The sequence below is a fragment of the Engystomops pustulosus genome, chromosome 5 (assembly GCF_040894005.1).
Source record: "Engystomops pustulosus chromosome 5, aEngPut4.maternal, whole genome shotgun sequence".
NCBI classification, from domain to species: Eukaryota; Metazoa; Chordata; class Amphibia; order Anura; family Leptodactylidae; genus Engystomops; species Engystomops pustulosus.
This window is the reverse complement of record NC_092415.1, coordinates 84,880,822-84,895,848: the sequence shown is the minus strand read 5'-3', so window position 1 is coordinate 84,895,848 and position 15,027 is coordinate 84,880,822. Positions and strand designations below refer to the sequence as shown.

General features: G+C 39.4%; 1 protein-coding gene across 4 annotated transcripts in view; it reads right to left on the bottom strand.

Annotated features, from left to right (window-relative positions):
* Positions 1-1,635: 1,635 nt before the first annotated feature.
* Positions 1,636-15,027, bottom strand: part of DSP (desmoplakin) — a 52,950-nt gene continuing 39,558 nt past the window's right edge. For 2 of the 4 annotated variants that reach the window (XM_072152544.1, XM_072152543.1), the window contains exons 23-24: positions 7,196-9,490; positions 1,636-5,707 (exon numbers count right to left, since the gene is read on the bottom strand). In XM_072152544.1, coding sequence (XP_072008645.1) covers positions 2,537-5,707; positions 7,196-9,490 — 5,466 coding nt within the window. In that variant the 3' untranslated portion in view covers positions 1,636-2,536. The remainder of the gene's footprint in view (positions 5,708-7,195; positions 9,491-15,027) is intronic. The other 2 variants (XM_072152545.1, XM_072152546.1) reach the window with 2 other exon arrangements.

Below are 15,027 nucleotides of genomic sequence, written 5' to 3'. Positions count from 1 at the left end.
ATCTATCTTGTATTCAATAAAATTACGTTTTATGATTATTCTTCAGCTTGTTGTATCCTCTTTAGTCCTTAATTTGTAATATGCATGCATACCCAAGAGGGCAGCTATAGCGTTCCGTGGGCTATGTAAATGTGTTTATTAACTGAATCTTTTTAGATCTGTTTACTGATTTATGATTGTCACACCTTTTTGAATTTCATTAATGTAACTTAGTTGTGTGTAGTATAAGGGTTCTGGTAAAGCAAGGGCTAATATTCTTAATGTGTAATGCAGCACGGGATAATATTCTGAACAGCACTGCATTTATTTATATTTCACCACCAGGATCATAATAATGCAGCTTCTGAACATACCCTCCTGTCATGTATCCTCTGGTATCAAAAGGTTACGTGTAAAACTTACTAGTCTATATGTATATTATAATAGTTACATGTGACTTCTTGGCTAGTACTTGCCCAAAGAGATGAATCTTAGAGAGAGGTTCTTCTTGAGTGCTAGGAGCAAAATAAGTAAAAACCAACTAAAATTGTAAGGTAAATCTTTAACATGTCAGCATCACAAAGGGATTTAGATTTGAGGACTTTCTTTCATTGGCAAATCCCTTAAACATTCATGTAAGACCAAATTGATGGATGTATCAGTATCTGGGGCACAAGCCCTGGAACTTTTGGACTAAACCCCAAATGTCCCTGGGTTAGCAAAACAGTTGTCCCACTGATCAGGGGGCATTCCCACAATACAACTCTATCTGCATCAAAGACACATTTAGAGTTGTATGCCGGGAGCTCTGTCCAAAAGCTCCAGGGGCTGTGCCCTGGCAATGACCTTGGTGACTTTCATGGATTTCATACTTTTGGCAGTCATTTTCTGCAAATGTTTCTCTTGAAAGTATTAAAAATGAACATTTTATTCATGTTAATGTTAATTTATCCAATTAATTTTGAGACCCTTAAATAAAGATGTTATGTTGAAATATGGTTGCAGTTCCTAAATGTTTCACATGATTTAAACCACAAAATGTTCATGCTTCATTTGCATCTCATCTTTTACATTTCCAATCCAATATGGTAGCATGCAGAGCCCAAAGCATGAATATATATATAGGTATGTGTTCTCCATTGTGAATTTTATGCGATTGAGAACGTACCTGTTCCTTTGTTATCTTCAAGTTAATGAAGTGGAATCAGCCATTCCTCTTGACTCAGATTCTTGGCAGAATTAAAAAAAAACGTTTTATGCAATAATATTGTTATGGCTTATAGAAAAATGAGAGGATTGTATAGAGTGGAAATGCCCCTGAAATGACAAGTGATTTCACATGTATGTGACTCATCACATGCTTCCGGTCATCCAATTACAAATGTACTGTCTTGATTAATCTGAAAGGCCTTAGTAATTTGGCAAATTCCATCATTAAAAATATTTTGAAATTATTTTATTATCTAAACCAGTCATGACAGTATGCATGACTTCTTAATCTATTTTGGATTATCTTCAAGTCTTTGATTTGGTCTCATTTTGCTTTTACTGGTTTTATATCATAATGTACCTCCATGATGGTGTCATATATATGATAGTGTTATATTAACCTTTTTATTGACATTTTCACAAACACAACATTGTCTTGGAAATCAATAATTTTTTAAAATATTTTATTAAAATTTATAGCATGTAATAAATTCTGTCCATGGAAGTAGTTGTGATAATTTATGTTTTTGTTACATGGCCAGATAACCGCCACTTATTTTCTTCTCTTAGGATAATGAAATACTGGTTGGTTCTGTATTGTGCTGGTAGAAATACCTCAATGATCAGCTTTTTTAGGATGACATTGTCATTGGCATTAGTAATTTCTACATCCCTATGCAACCAGGTATATATGGAAATCGGACAAATCTTAGATGTTATGAAAAATGTGCACATACATAGCAATATAATGTATTAATTAAACATTAAATGAAACCTCATTTAAGTACAACATAAAAAACTGAAACACTTGAAATGTTTCAAACTTTATTGCCAGCTGATATAACAAACAAGCAAAGTTGAATATAAAAGGCCAACTCTGGTAAACCATACAGTTTTATGCAGGTAAAGAATAAAATCAGCTATGTTAGTGCTGGGAACTGGATCAATATAAATTTGAATATAGGAACCATTACCATATTGCTGCTTTTAAAACTGCATTACAGAATCAAGTAAAAAAATAGAGAATATAGAAATAGCTAGGAAGCATTCACCAACTATGTCTTATATGGATAAGAATTTGTAGAAGAGGCACAGCAAATGTAAACTACATTACACAAAATGTGTTACCCATAAACATTGCTAAATACATAAAACATTTCATTTAACCATTTCAGTAATAAAGAGCTTGTTACAAAACCAATGTGCCTCTTCATAACGAAAAGATTAAAAGTTTGCTTTTCAGTGCACATTTTAAGAAAAAATGAAGCATGAAGTTTAACCAAAATGTTATTTTAAAGGCAAGAAAACAGTAACGTTTACCCCATTAGATAGTTAAACCCTGTACCAATTAGTTTCCAAAAGAACTACTGCTAACGGACTGGAAAGAATAGCTGTATGAAGAAGAGGAACCATCAAAACTTCCTCGTCTGGATCCACTTCGTGAACCTGAACGAGATCCTGAACGTGATCCAGGTGCTGAAGACACATTGTATGGGCTGCTTATTCCCTTCGAAGATACTGAAGCTGCTTCTAGCATTCTCAGGCCTGTTATATCTTCAACCATGGAACGATCAATTGCTTCTTTATAGGAGATTTTCAGTTTAGTTTTTGGACACGTGAGAATTTTAGGGTAGTTGTTGATGTCTCGCAGTTTCTGAGCAGCTCGACCATCAATTATACCTTTCCGTATAGCTTCCTCTGTTGTAATTCTGGATTGTGTTTCTGGATCAATAAGGCCTCCTGTTAGGTACTGACACTCAAGGAAACGTTGTCCAGCTTCATATGGCAGCCAGTTTACTTTCATTGCTTCGGCAGCAGATAATTTTTTTTGTCCTCTAACTCCATCAAAACCAGAATAGGCCTTCTGAGCTTGCTTCAGTCTGGCTGACATATCATGATCTATTATGCCTTGGTTGACAGCATCTTGTAGAGGAATTTTCTGACCACTACTTGGGTTGATAATGCCACCTGTGCATGCCTGTGCTTCAAGTAATCGTTGTCCTGTAATTGTATCAACAATACCACGCTTGATGCCCTCTGAGATGGAGATTTTTTCTAAATTTTCTGTATCAAATATAGCTGCAATAGGACTAATTTCTTCTAGGGAGTCTGAAAATGAACCACTTTTAGACCAAGAACTTGTTCGGAACCTTGGAGAGGAGAGAGAATCTTGTCTTGAAGTAACTAGAACATCATCACTTAGATTCTTATTGGAGATCATGTCTGCAAATTGAGTAAGGCTCAAGGTACCAGCACGGTACTGTTCAAAGCTGTTTTTATTGACAATTCCTAAATCTATTGCTTCCTGGACATCATATTGATTTCCTGTCTTGCGGTCAACAAGTACAACCCTGGTTGAGCCGTCTGAACCTGTGGTAGTTATTTCTTCCCACTCACACTCTTGTTCTGAAAGCTCAAGGTAGGTCTCGTAATCAATAAGCCCTTTGTCATAGGCTTCTTGTACTGTCATTTCCCTGTTGGTATCTGGGTCAACTATAACCACTCTACGTTTTCTAGAAGTTTTCTTTTGGGATGCCTGGACCAACTTTTTCTTTTCTTTTAAAGGCAATAAACAAAGATTAGTTTTCTCATCAACAATGCACCTTTCCTTTAGCTGCAAATATGTCAGATTTTCTTCTGTATTGGGATCAAAAAAGCCTTTGGTGTCATCACTTGGATCTGAAAGGATTTCATTCAGTTCTTCATTAAAATATCCTCGTTTATATGCAACGTCAACTGGTAAACGATGACTTGCTTTTGGATCAATTATACCACCAGTAGCAATCTGAGCTTCCAGCAAGCGTACACCATGTCCTTTTTCAATGAGCTCCTTGTTCATAGCCTGAAATAAAGAAATTATGTTCCCAGTTTCTGGGTCTTTATAGCCAGTTACAGCTCTTTCTGCAGACATTAGTTTTTCTTTAAATTCAATTCCAACCAGCCCTCTTCTATAAGCTTCTTCAACGGTAAGTCTCAGATTATTCACAGGGTCCACTATGAACCCAGTTGCTGCTTGTGCCTCCAGTAGCTCCAGTGTGGTTCCAGGTCTAAGCAATCCTTTTTTCATTGCATCATAGATTCCTAGTTTTTCTTTTGTAGCCTCATTGTAGATACCAGCAATACAACTGGATCCCTGCAGAAAATCTTTAATTCTTTCACTGACTTCTTCTACAGAAATTTGCCCAGATTCTAGTTGATCTACGGTGGAAGAACGAATAATGCCAGATTCGACTAACTCGGTCAATGGTACTTGATGTCTAATACCCTGGAATGAAAGACTTTTCTTCATTACTGGAAGCAACAGTAGTCCTGTGTGGGGTTCAACTCTACATTTCTGCCTAAGCTGTGCATAACTAACATTCTTCTTAGTGACTGGATCTACATAATACTTTCCATCATCATTAGGGTCATTAAGAGATCTGTGTAAATCACGATCAATCAAGCCACGTGATAATGCAACCTCAATGGGCACAAATACACTGTTTACTGGGTCAACTATTCCTCCAGCAGCCACTTGAGCTTCCAAAAGCCGTAAACCAACTTCCCGACTAATCAAATTTTTCTTGATTGCCTCTGCAACAGGAACAATTTTTCCAGAGAAAGGATCTTTAAAACCTGTGACTGCTTTTTCTGCAGTGTAAATAGCATCTCTGTCTTGGAAGTCAATGAGGTCCCTAGCTACAGCATTGTCTACTGATAGCTTTTCATTCCTTTGTACATCTATTATGCCTCCGGTTGCAGCTTGAGCCTCTAGGAGCATGACTGTGCTCTCTGGTGAAATCAGTTTCTTTCTCTTTGCTTCTACAAATGAATACTTTTCCTTTGGTGTCACAGATATTCCAGCAATTGCACCAGCACCTTTCAAAAAGGGTTCAATCTCAGCTGCAACTTCTTCCAATGTTCTCTGGCCTTTTATTAATTTTTCATAAGTAGACTTTGATATTATTTGGCATTCAAGAAGTTGATGTGCTGTAACCTTTTTCCTCAAACCATCAAAAACAAATTTGGAAGGATCAACCGACATGTCTTCATCAGTTTGAATCTGCTTACTTGATGATAGTGGCCGCCTCCTGAGATTCTCCAGCTCCCTTTCGAGAGATAGCCGTTGATTATCAAAGTCTGCCTGAGTCAATCGTTGAGTATCTTCTAGCTTACGCCTATATCGCTCTTCAATAGACCTTATCTCGGCCTGCAATCTTTCAATTTCAGCTTTGTAAGAAACTTTCTCTCTTTCACTTCTCTCCCAGTCACTCTCTATTCTTTTCACATCTTCCTCCTTGCGGGTATATTGAGTTCTCCACTGATTTAGATCATTTCTAATTTGCTGTTTCTCCTCTTCTAGGCGTTGCTTATTCCTTGTTTCTGAATCTAATGCAGCTTTTGCTCGGCTTAGTTCCTCCTCAAGACGTTGAAGCCTTGTTCGGTCTTGTTCCAGGAGCTTTATTTTCATTAAAAGACTTTCTTTTTCTTGAACTATTTCAGAACATTTCATACTACTTTCTTGTATCTTACTAGTTGCCTACAAGAAAAAAAAACACAAACAAAAAAAGTTGTTTATTGCCATAATCAATCTACTTCACCCTAAACAATTAGTATAGCATCTTAAATGTTATACGAAACTGGGGTAAATACATTATGATTATGAACTGTTTAATTGTATAATGGGGTAAAAGCTATACACTTGGCTATGTCCCTATACCACATGATATTATGTGATATGTATTAATGAACTGGATTAAAGTAACAAAGCATAAAAACAAAGCTACTTCTGGCCCTTTCATGCTACAGGAAATTTTGTTTTGAGTGTTATTTTCTATAATTGGCTTTAACATTTTTAAAAATACACAAAACAGAAAAACTGTTTACAAACTGAAAGACAAAATTTAATGAGCACAGACTGATTCACTGACATCTGAGACAGGTAATACATATGATTAGCACATGAAAACAAAGTTAGTGGAGATTATACAGACCAAATCAAGTCACAAGATTAACAAAGAAACGTTTAATAAGATTGACAATTTATATAATCTAATATTAGAAATTACATTTTTTTTTTCATTTATTTTCCGTTTTTATAATATTGTGTATTAAATAAGTGCACATATTGCTGTACTAAAATACATTTTCAATGTATATGCTCCTTTTAATATATTTAATATAGGCATATATAATGGGTTATTGTTGCCTAAATATAGACACCTAAATATAAATATACATGATTATATGTCATAAGACCAATACAAGAAGTAAATATATAGAAGTGTATATAAATATAACTGACCCTGTATAACATTATGCTTCTTTTTAAATTAAGATATGATAAATACTTAATAGTTGTTTTATTTGGCTTTTCCATACATAGATACTTGATTAATGTTAACTGTTACAGGGTTTAAAGGGGTTTGTCAGCTTATTAATATTGATTTGCACAACGGTGGGGGCTTCTCTGTATTGCCTGTTGGACTCATATTAATATTATATTGATGACCTATCCTATGCATAGGTCATTAACAGAATTAAAGGGGTTGTCCAGGATGAAATTTTTTTTCTATTGTACCAGGTAGTATAGGAATATTTAAGAACTTATACTTACCATCACCTTTACATACAGGCCAGTGTGGCTCCTCTTGCCACTACATTGGTATACAGAGGCTCCGCAGTGACATATCAATAGCATGCAGCCAATATAGCCTAACACAAGTGGCAGGGAACAGTAGCAGGTGTATGACTTCAGCACAACATCAGTGCTGAGCCCCTATATACCAAAAGAGGTCACTGGTGACAGGAGACACTGTGCTGGACCAGAGGTAAAGACAAAGGTGAGCATAAATTCCTTACATATTATCAGTTTGATCCCCACATTCTGGTTCCTATAGTAAGAATATCTACCATTTTGAAAATTACCAATACAATTACAGAGTGTTACAGTTAATTACATATATTAGAACATTGAACGATTACATAACTGAACAGAAAACACACTGAAGGAAATTTATTTGAGTACCTCTAGTGCTTGCTTTTGGAATTTTTCAATTTCCTGTCTCAAATTTTGCCTCTCTTTCTGTAATTCATTTATAAGGCCCTGTAGCTCCAAAGATCGCTTGTTGCTGATTTGCAGTTGGTTTTTTAGCTCTGTAATAGTTGCACTTTTTTCACCATCCACTTCATCTTTACATTTCTTGACTTCTTCATATTCCAGTCTAACATAACGTAGCTCTTCTTCCAACCTCAGGTGCTCTTTAGTCAGGTTTTCTGTTATTGACTGCAACCTTTCTATCTCTATTTTACTCTCATTTAAGCTTCGGTTTCTCTCCTCAATTGTTTTCTGCAGGTGCTCATTTCTTATATGAGCCTGCCGTAGGTTTTCTTGCTCTACATGTAACTGTCGACGAAGACTTTCCACCTCAGCCACAAGTTTACTCAGCTCATCAATGTTTCTCTGTTGGTCTCTGAGTTGACCATCTAAAGACTCTCTCTGTTGTTTAAGGTCTTCTTCAGTTTGCCGTTTAATGATCGTAATTTGTTCTACTTGTTGTGTTAAAGTTGTGATCTTTTTCAGTTGCTCACTATTAGTTCTTCTAAGAGCCTCCAACTCTTCTTCTAACTTTTTATTTTTGGCATGTTCATCTGTAGAAATTCTTTTTTGCCGATTTATTTCTTCCTCAAGTTTATTCTTCTGTGACTGCAGTTCTTTCACATTGACTTGAAACCTGCTTATTTCATTTTCTTTACCTTGTTTTTCTATTGACAGTTTTTCATAGTCTGCTTTAAGTCTTATTAATTCTTGCTCCTGAATCTTTAATTTGTTTATGGTCTCTGTGGCAGAGCTATTGGCTTTCTGTAAATCAAACTGGGTTCTTTGTAATTTGACATGCTCATCCTCCAGTTTTTTCTTTTGGTCTATTTCAACCTCAATAACTTTTTTCAATCTTTCAATTTCCTTATTGCGTTCCTGAATCGTTTTGGCAGCATCGTCAAGGGACTTTTTATTTCTTTGTTCTTCCTCCGATCGGAGCATATTAAGCTGCCTCAGTTCAATCTCTAGTTGCTGCTTCCTTTGAGTCACCTCTGAAGTAAATGACTTTTGCTGATGTACATCATCCTCTGTTTTTTTCAAATTATTTGTCAATTGTGTCAGAGAGGTCTTTAATCTGTTAACCTCTGCCAACAAGTCTCGTTTCTCTCTTGTTAGATTATCTATCTGTTGATTTAAACCTGTGATGTTGTCTTCTTTTTCAATACTTAATTCGTGGATGGTGGTTTTTGTAATATTAATTTCTGTCTCATATTTGTTTCTTAAACTTATAAGCTGATCGTCATAATTGTTTCTTACCTTTACAAGCTCGTTTTCATATTGTCTCTGACGTGCAGACTCCTCCTGAAGTTGGTACTTCAACTTGTCAACCTCACTGTTTCTATCCTGAATTGTCCTGCTGGCTTCTTCCAGTGATATCTTATATTTTTTAACTTCTTCTGAGTGACTTGTATTTAACTTTTGTAATTCCTTTTCCAATTGCTGCTTTCTTTGAGAAAGCTCAGATCCTGATGCTTTCTGTTGAAGAGCCTCATCTTCTGCCCTTCTGCGCTGATCATTTGTTTGAACAATGCTTTCGTTGAGTCGGGTGATTTCTTGAGTAAGATCTCTATTTTCTCTTGCCAACTTCTCAAGTTGGGCTCTTAATTCATAGGTGTCCTCTTCCTTTTGAACAGTTATTTGCTGTATTGTGGTCTTCGTAATGTTTATTTCAGATTCATACTTGCTCCTCATACTATTGATTTCGTCACTATACTGCTTCCTTACCTTTGATAGCTCATTCTCATAGTCCCGCTTCCTCTGGCCCTCGTCCTGCAGTTGAACTCTTAGTTTCTCTATCTCATATTCCTTCTCGTTGATTTTCTTTTCAGTTTCAATTTTTTGACGGGTGACAACTTCTAATTCACTGTGCCTCCTTTGCTGAATTTGGTCAAATTCATTCTTCTGGAGCTCACATCTTTCCTCCAGAGCTTTTCTCCTTCTTTTCTCATCATCAATGTCATAAGTGAGTCTGGTTATCTTTTCATTAAGTTCAGTTATCTGACTATAGCATTTTTCAAGGTTCTGTTTTGAAGAAGACCCTTCCATTTCTGCCTTCCTTTTCATATCTTCCAGAAGAAGGAGTTTTGACTTGTACTCTGAACACTCAATTTGAAACTTTTGCAGATTTTGATCAAGAAACTTGTTTTTCTGTGAGTTATCTGAATTTGCATCTCTGGCAAGGCGCAGTTCCTCCTCAAGTAGTTCAATCCGTGTATTTTTAATCTGTCAAAAAATTACAAAGAGTTGTCAAATTTTGGAATGTTATTATCATTTTGCAAATATACTTTATTCCCCACTGTCATTGATTGCTTTAAGCTACCCTAATTTTAATTGCAACATGGTAAACCAGAGATACAAATTAGCAGGCGATATTGTTTGAAGAGGTAGAACAACAGTGGATGTCTGTTTGGGAAAGGTATTTTTGTGTGTAAAAAAATGAAATGATACATGAAAGTCTGCTAACTTATCTGCAAAAATGTGTTGACTGTTAAAAAAATAATACTAATTTTAATTGGGTCTATTTTAGGACAACTGTCATACCAGTTATTTATGTCTTACCAAAAATTCACAAACGTCTCCATAAACCACCAGGCATAGTGGCCTCTACCAATTCGCTACTATCTCCATTAGCCATTTTTATAGAAAAAATACTCACACCTCTAATCACACCATACCACCAGAAGCATTTTTAGTAACATGGGATGTATCAAGTTTATATACAAGTATACAACACAACAAAGGTCTCTCGGCAGTGAACAAACTACTAGAGAAATCACAGCATCCCCCTAAGGTCAAACAATTATGCCTTGATCTACTCTCTCTCGTCTTATGTGAGAATTATTTCATGTTCCAGGACATGTTCTACCTTCAAGTGAGAGGTACGGCCATGGGCTCCAATGTGGCCCCCCCTTATGCCAATAGCTACATGTCAGATTTTGAAGAACAGTCTACCCCAATGTTAATTTTCCTTCCCATGCTCTCCTATGGAAAAGGTTCATAGATGACATAATGTGCATATGGGTGGGACCCCTTGACACACTTAATGACTTTCACACTTACCTGAACTCAATATGGCCAGAGTTACAGTTCACCATTAACCATAGCCAACAAAAAAAATCGATTTTCTAGACACTACCATCATTAAGGACACATTAGGCAGACTCTCAAGTGACCTATTCACCAAACCCACGGACAGGAATAGCCTTTTACATTATTCCAGCTGTCACTCCAACCCCTGTAAAAAATCCCTCCCCAACTTCCAGATGCAGAGGATCCACAGGATAGTCTCCAATCCCACACAGAGAGAAACACGTCTCCAAGAGATGCGTGACAAATTCAAGACCTGTGGATACCCCGAACATACATTAAGAGCACAAAAACATACTGTGAGACAGGAAAAACAGAAGGGACCATGCATCAATTTTATCCACCAATATCACCCCACAATATTTAGATTACATAAGAGCATACGTAAACATTGGTCAATACTCACCAACAGTCATCCCTCTATCCCTGAATTTACACAGCAATTTCGCCCCTGCTTCAAACGCCTACCCAATCTGAGAGATAGATTGGTGAAAGCGGACGAGGGCTCACTCAAAACCAAAACAGGACAACGTTTCCTGTCTACACCCAAATATGGTACTTTTCCGTGTCTTAACTGCTCAACATATTTTAGGACAACAACACGGAAAGATTAATGAATTTGTTTACTACAGAATGCTGATGTAATCTGCACCAAAAACCATGCGGCACATTTATCAGATAGTGTTTAGACACTTTAACAACTAGTATGATACAAGGGCATGTCCCCTGAATAGGAGGCCTGGCTTGATATGAAAAAATTTTGCAGATGTGGCAGAATTTTTCTGACATAAACTAAGCACATTGGAATTTCTAAGCTACACAAGACACTCTATTCCAGATTTATCATTCAGCATCAGTTTGATAAATATGGTGCAGCATGTGTGTCAAAGTAAAAAGAGCGCAAATTTAGACAGTCTAAGGTCTCTTCCCATGCTTTAAAGATCATAAGCAGGGAAATGTGATCCCATGTGACCCCTCTGACATTGGTGGGTGAGCACCACTCATCCAACTTATGTGCGTAGAAAACGACTACGGACACAGCAAAAATAGGCAGGATTAGGACCTCTCCTAACATTTGTAGCGCAGGTAATCAGTTTGGTGCATGCACTGGACCATGCTAGTGCCCAATTGATTTAAGTGATGTAATGAGTTGGCTTGCATAAAACAGCAATTCTTGGCCAAAATAAACAGCTGGGTGCATGAGGCTGTATACTATTCCATATTTATTTACTATTCCTTATTTATGATTGACAAATCTGTCCCTCTTATTTAAAGACACTTTTGATGAATGTGCCCTGTAGAGTTGTAGAAAATTATCCCTCTGCACCACATAAAGTAGTTGAGTTCTCAACTGTTTTATTTATGGATTAGAAGATTAATATAAAAAATGGGTAAAATTAAATCTATTCTTAGCTGATATGGTTTGCTATTATAAAGATTCATGCAATGCATATATACAAATTATTTTGTATGTCAATACAATTATTTTGTAAGCGCCTTAACATCTTTAACGACATGCAGGGGCGGACTGGCCATTGTACCCACCGGGAATTTTCCCGGTGGGCCGGTCGGTGCTGGGCCGGTGTTGGGCCGGTCCGGAGCTGGTGCGGGGCCGGTCCGTACTCCCTACAACTTTTCATCTAAGCTATAGTACCTGCATCATACGATGCAGGTACTATTGATTAGTACACAGACGCAGCGCAGCACCGCTGCTTCTGCGTCTGTGTATACATGCAGCTACACAGGTCGCGCAAATGACGTCATTGCACGACCTGTGTAGCGTGGAGGAGGCTGGCACTTACCGTGTCAGCTCTCCGGCCCTCCTTGCAGCTCCGCGGCTTGGTGTAAGAGGCGCGGAGCAGTGACGTCACTATCACGCGCCTCTATACCAAGCCACCGAAGACCGAGGGAAGAAACCTGCGCCAAAGAGGTGAGTATTAGGTTTTGGGTTTTTTTTAATGATAGAATGGGGACAATAATTATATCTGGGCCAGGGGGGTTGTGCATTAGGGCTGGCAGGGGGCTTAAATTATATGTCTGGGGCGGGGGGGGCATTAGGGCTGGCAAGGGGCATAAATTATATGTCTGGGGCGGGGGAGCATTAATCTATATCTGGGGCTAGTAAGGGGCATAAATTATATGTCTGGGGCGGGGGGGGGGGGCATTAGGGCTGGCAAGGGGCATAAATTATATGTCTGGGGCGGGGGGGCATTAATCTATATCTGGGGCTGGTAGGGGGCATAAATTATATGTCTGGGGCGGGGTGGCATTAAATATATATCTGGGGCGCGGGGGGGCATTAGGGCTGGCACGGGGCATAAATGATATGTCTGGGGCGGGGGGGCATTAATGTATATCTAGGACTGGCAGGGGGCATTAATTATATGTCGGGGGCGGGGGGCATTATTGTATATCTAGGACTGGCAGGGGACATTAATTATATGTCTGGGGCGGGCAGGGGGCATTATTCTATATCTAGGGCTGGCAGGGGGCATTATTGTATATCTAGGGCTGGCAGGGGACATTAATTTTATGTCTGGGGGGGCATTATTCTATATCTTGGGCTGGCGGGGGTATTAATTATATGTCTGGGGTAGGTTGGGGGCATAAATTCTATGTCTGGGGCAGGCTGGGGCCATTAATTCTATGTCTGGGGCAGGCTGGGGCCATTAATTCTATGTCTGGGGCGGGCTGGGGGCATAAATTCTATGTCTGGGGTAGGCTGGGGGCATTAATTCTATGTCTGGGGCAGGCTGGGGCCATTAATTCTATGTCTGGGGCAGGCTGGGGCCATTAATTCTATGTCTGGGGCAGGCTGGGGCCATTAATTCTATGTCTGGGGCAGGCTGGGGCCATTAATTCTATGTCTGGGGTAGGCTGGGGCCATTCATTTTATGACTGGGGAAGGCTGGGGCCATTCATTTTATGTCTGGGGCAGGCTGTGGCATTGATTCTGTGTCTGGGGCAGGCTGGGGGCATTAATTTTATGACTGGGGTAGGCCGGGGCCATTATTATTACACCTGGGTCATAGTCGGAGCTCTATCAATACTGGGGTGGGGGGTTAAGGAGGTTAAAGGATAGTAAGAAGAAATACATTATCCTTACATTATGGGCACTATTTGTGTGGTACTTATATTGTAGGGGGCTCTATTACAGTATTTGGGGCACAGTATTAGTGGTAGCAGAAGAAGGGACACTGGGAAAGTGCAGAACATAAGACGTCTGTGTGGTAAACTTTGCAGGAAAGCTGTGTACCTGGAGGAAGAGACAAGGTGATGGTGGAACTAATGGAAAAGAGGAACTTTTCCCGATGCTCAAGTGCTTGTCTCGAATAACGAGCCCCATTGAAGTCAATGGGAGACTCGAGCATTTTTCAAGGGGACCAAGGCTCTGCATGCATGGATGCCTCTGAGGCTGCTTAATCGTACCATTATGCCAAAATTATGGGCAACAGCATGGCCATGACAGAGTGACCGAAAGAGGCTAGATAGCATCTAAAACATCCAATAATTGACCCTGACACTATAGGGGATGGCATGCAGAGGCAGCGGCACCAACGGCAGGCTAGAGAGTGTCATGGCGACTTACCCTAAATGGACTCAGGCTTCAAACCAATGGGTGGCAGAGAGGAACCAAAGGAGGTGAGCAAGAAGCGCTGAAATGATTTCCTATGTCAACAAAAGGTTGACGGTATATTTAGTCGATAACACAGCATGGTGGCGACATAGTGACCAAGTTCCATAACGTATCTGGTGAAACACCCGAAAAATGAGCCTGACACAGCTCTTTTGATAAGGGGACGACATGTGGAGGCAGCCATGGAGACGACTTCCATGATTAAGAGCGACAGTATGGGGCATCCATATTGCGCTGCTATGATTGCAACTTCAGGTTTCCAGCATGGTGGCGACAGATGGGCCGAGTTCCACTATGTATCTGGTGAAACACCTGAAAATTCTGCCTGACACAGCTCGTTTGATAAGGGGATGATGTGCTGCATATCCTCTCGTGCTCCAGCGTCTGGGGTATAGAGAGTTGAAAGTTGCGCATGGAGACATTGGTGGACGCTGTGGAGGATCGTGGAGGCAAAATGGACAGGAAACAGCAGGGGCAGCATGCATGGATGCCTCTGAGGCTGCCTAATCTTGGGATGGAGCTGGCGGTTCGCTGCCAGGCGAGCTTTCGCCTGTCCAAGCCCCTGTCTCTCGGCTCCTCCCCACCCAAAATGGGCCTGGGGGCCAGAAGCGTTTATTTTGAAAAAATTATAATTTTCAAAGCAGGCGGTATCGTTTGAATATTTCACCTAGGAATAATGGAATAGCATAATGGTTCTATTTTTAATTGTTTTTTCGGAAATGGTTCCATGATTAAGAGCGACAGTATGGGGCATCCATATTGCGCTGCTATGATTGCAACTTCAGGTCTCCAGCATGGCGGCGACAGATGGGCCGAGTTCCACTATGTATCTGGTGAAACACCTGAAAATTCTGCCTGACACAGCTCGTTTGATAAGGGGACAATGTATGGAGGCAGTGAAGTAGTAGTAGATTAAAGGTGCTGCAGTTAAAACTATGTTAGTTGGATCTTGGGATGGAGCTGGCGCATAGTAGGCCTTTGAGACCTGGACCAAGGTAGGCCCCGCAATCCTCGGCGTCGGCAGTATATGACCAGC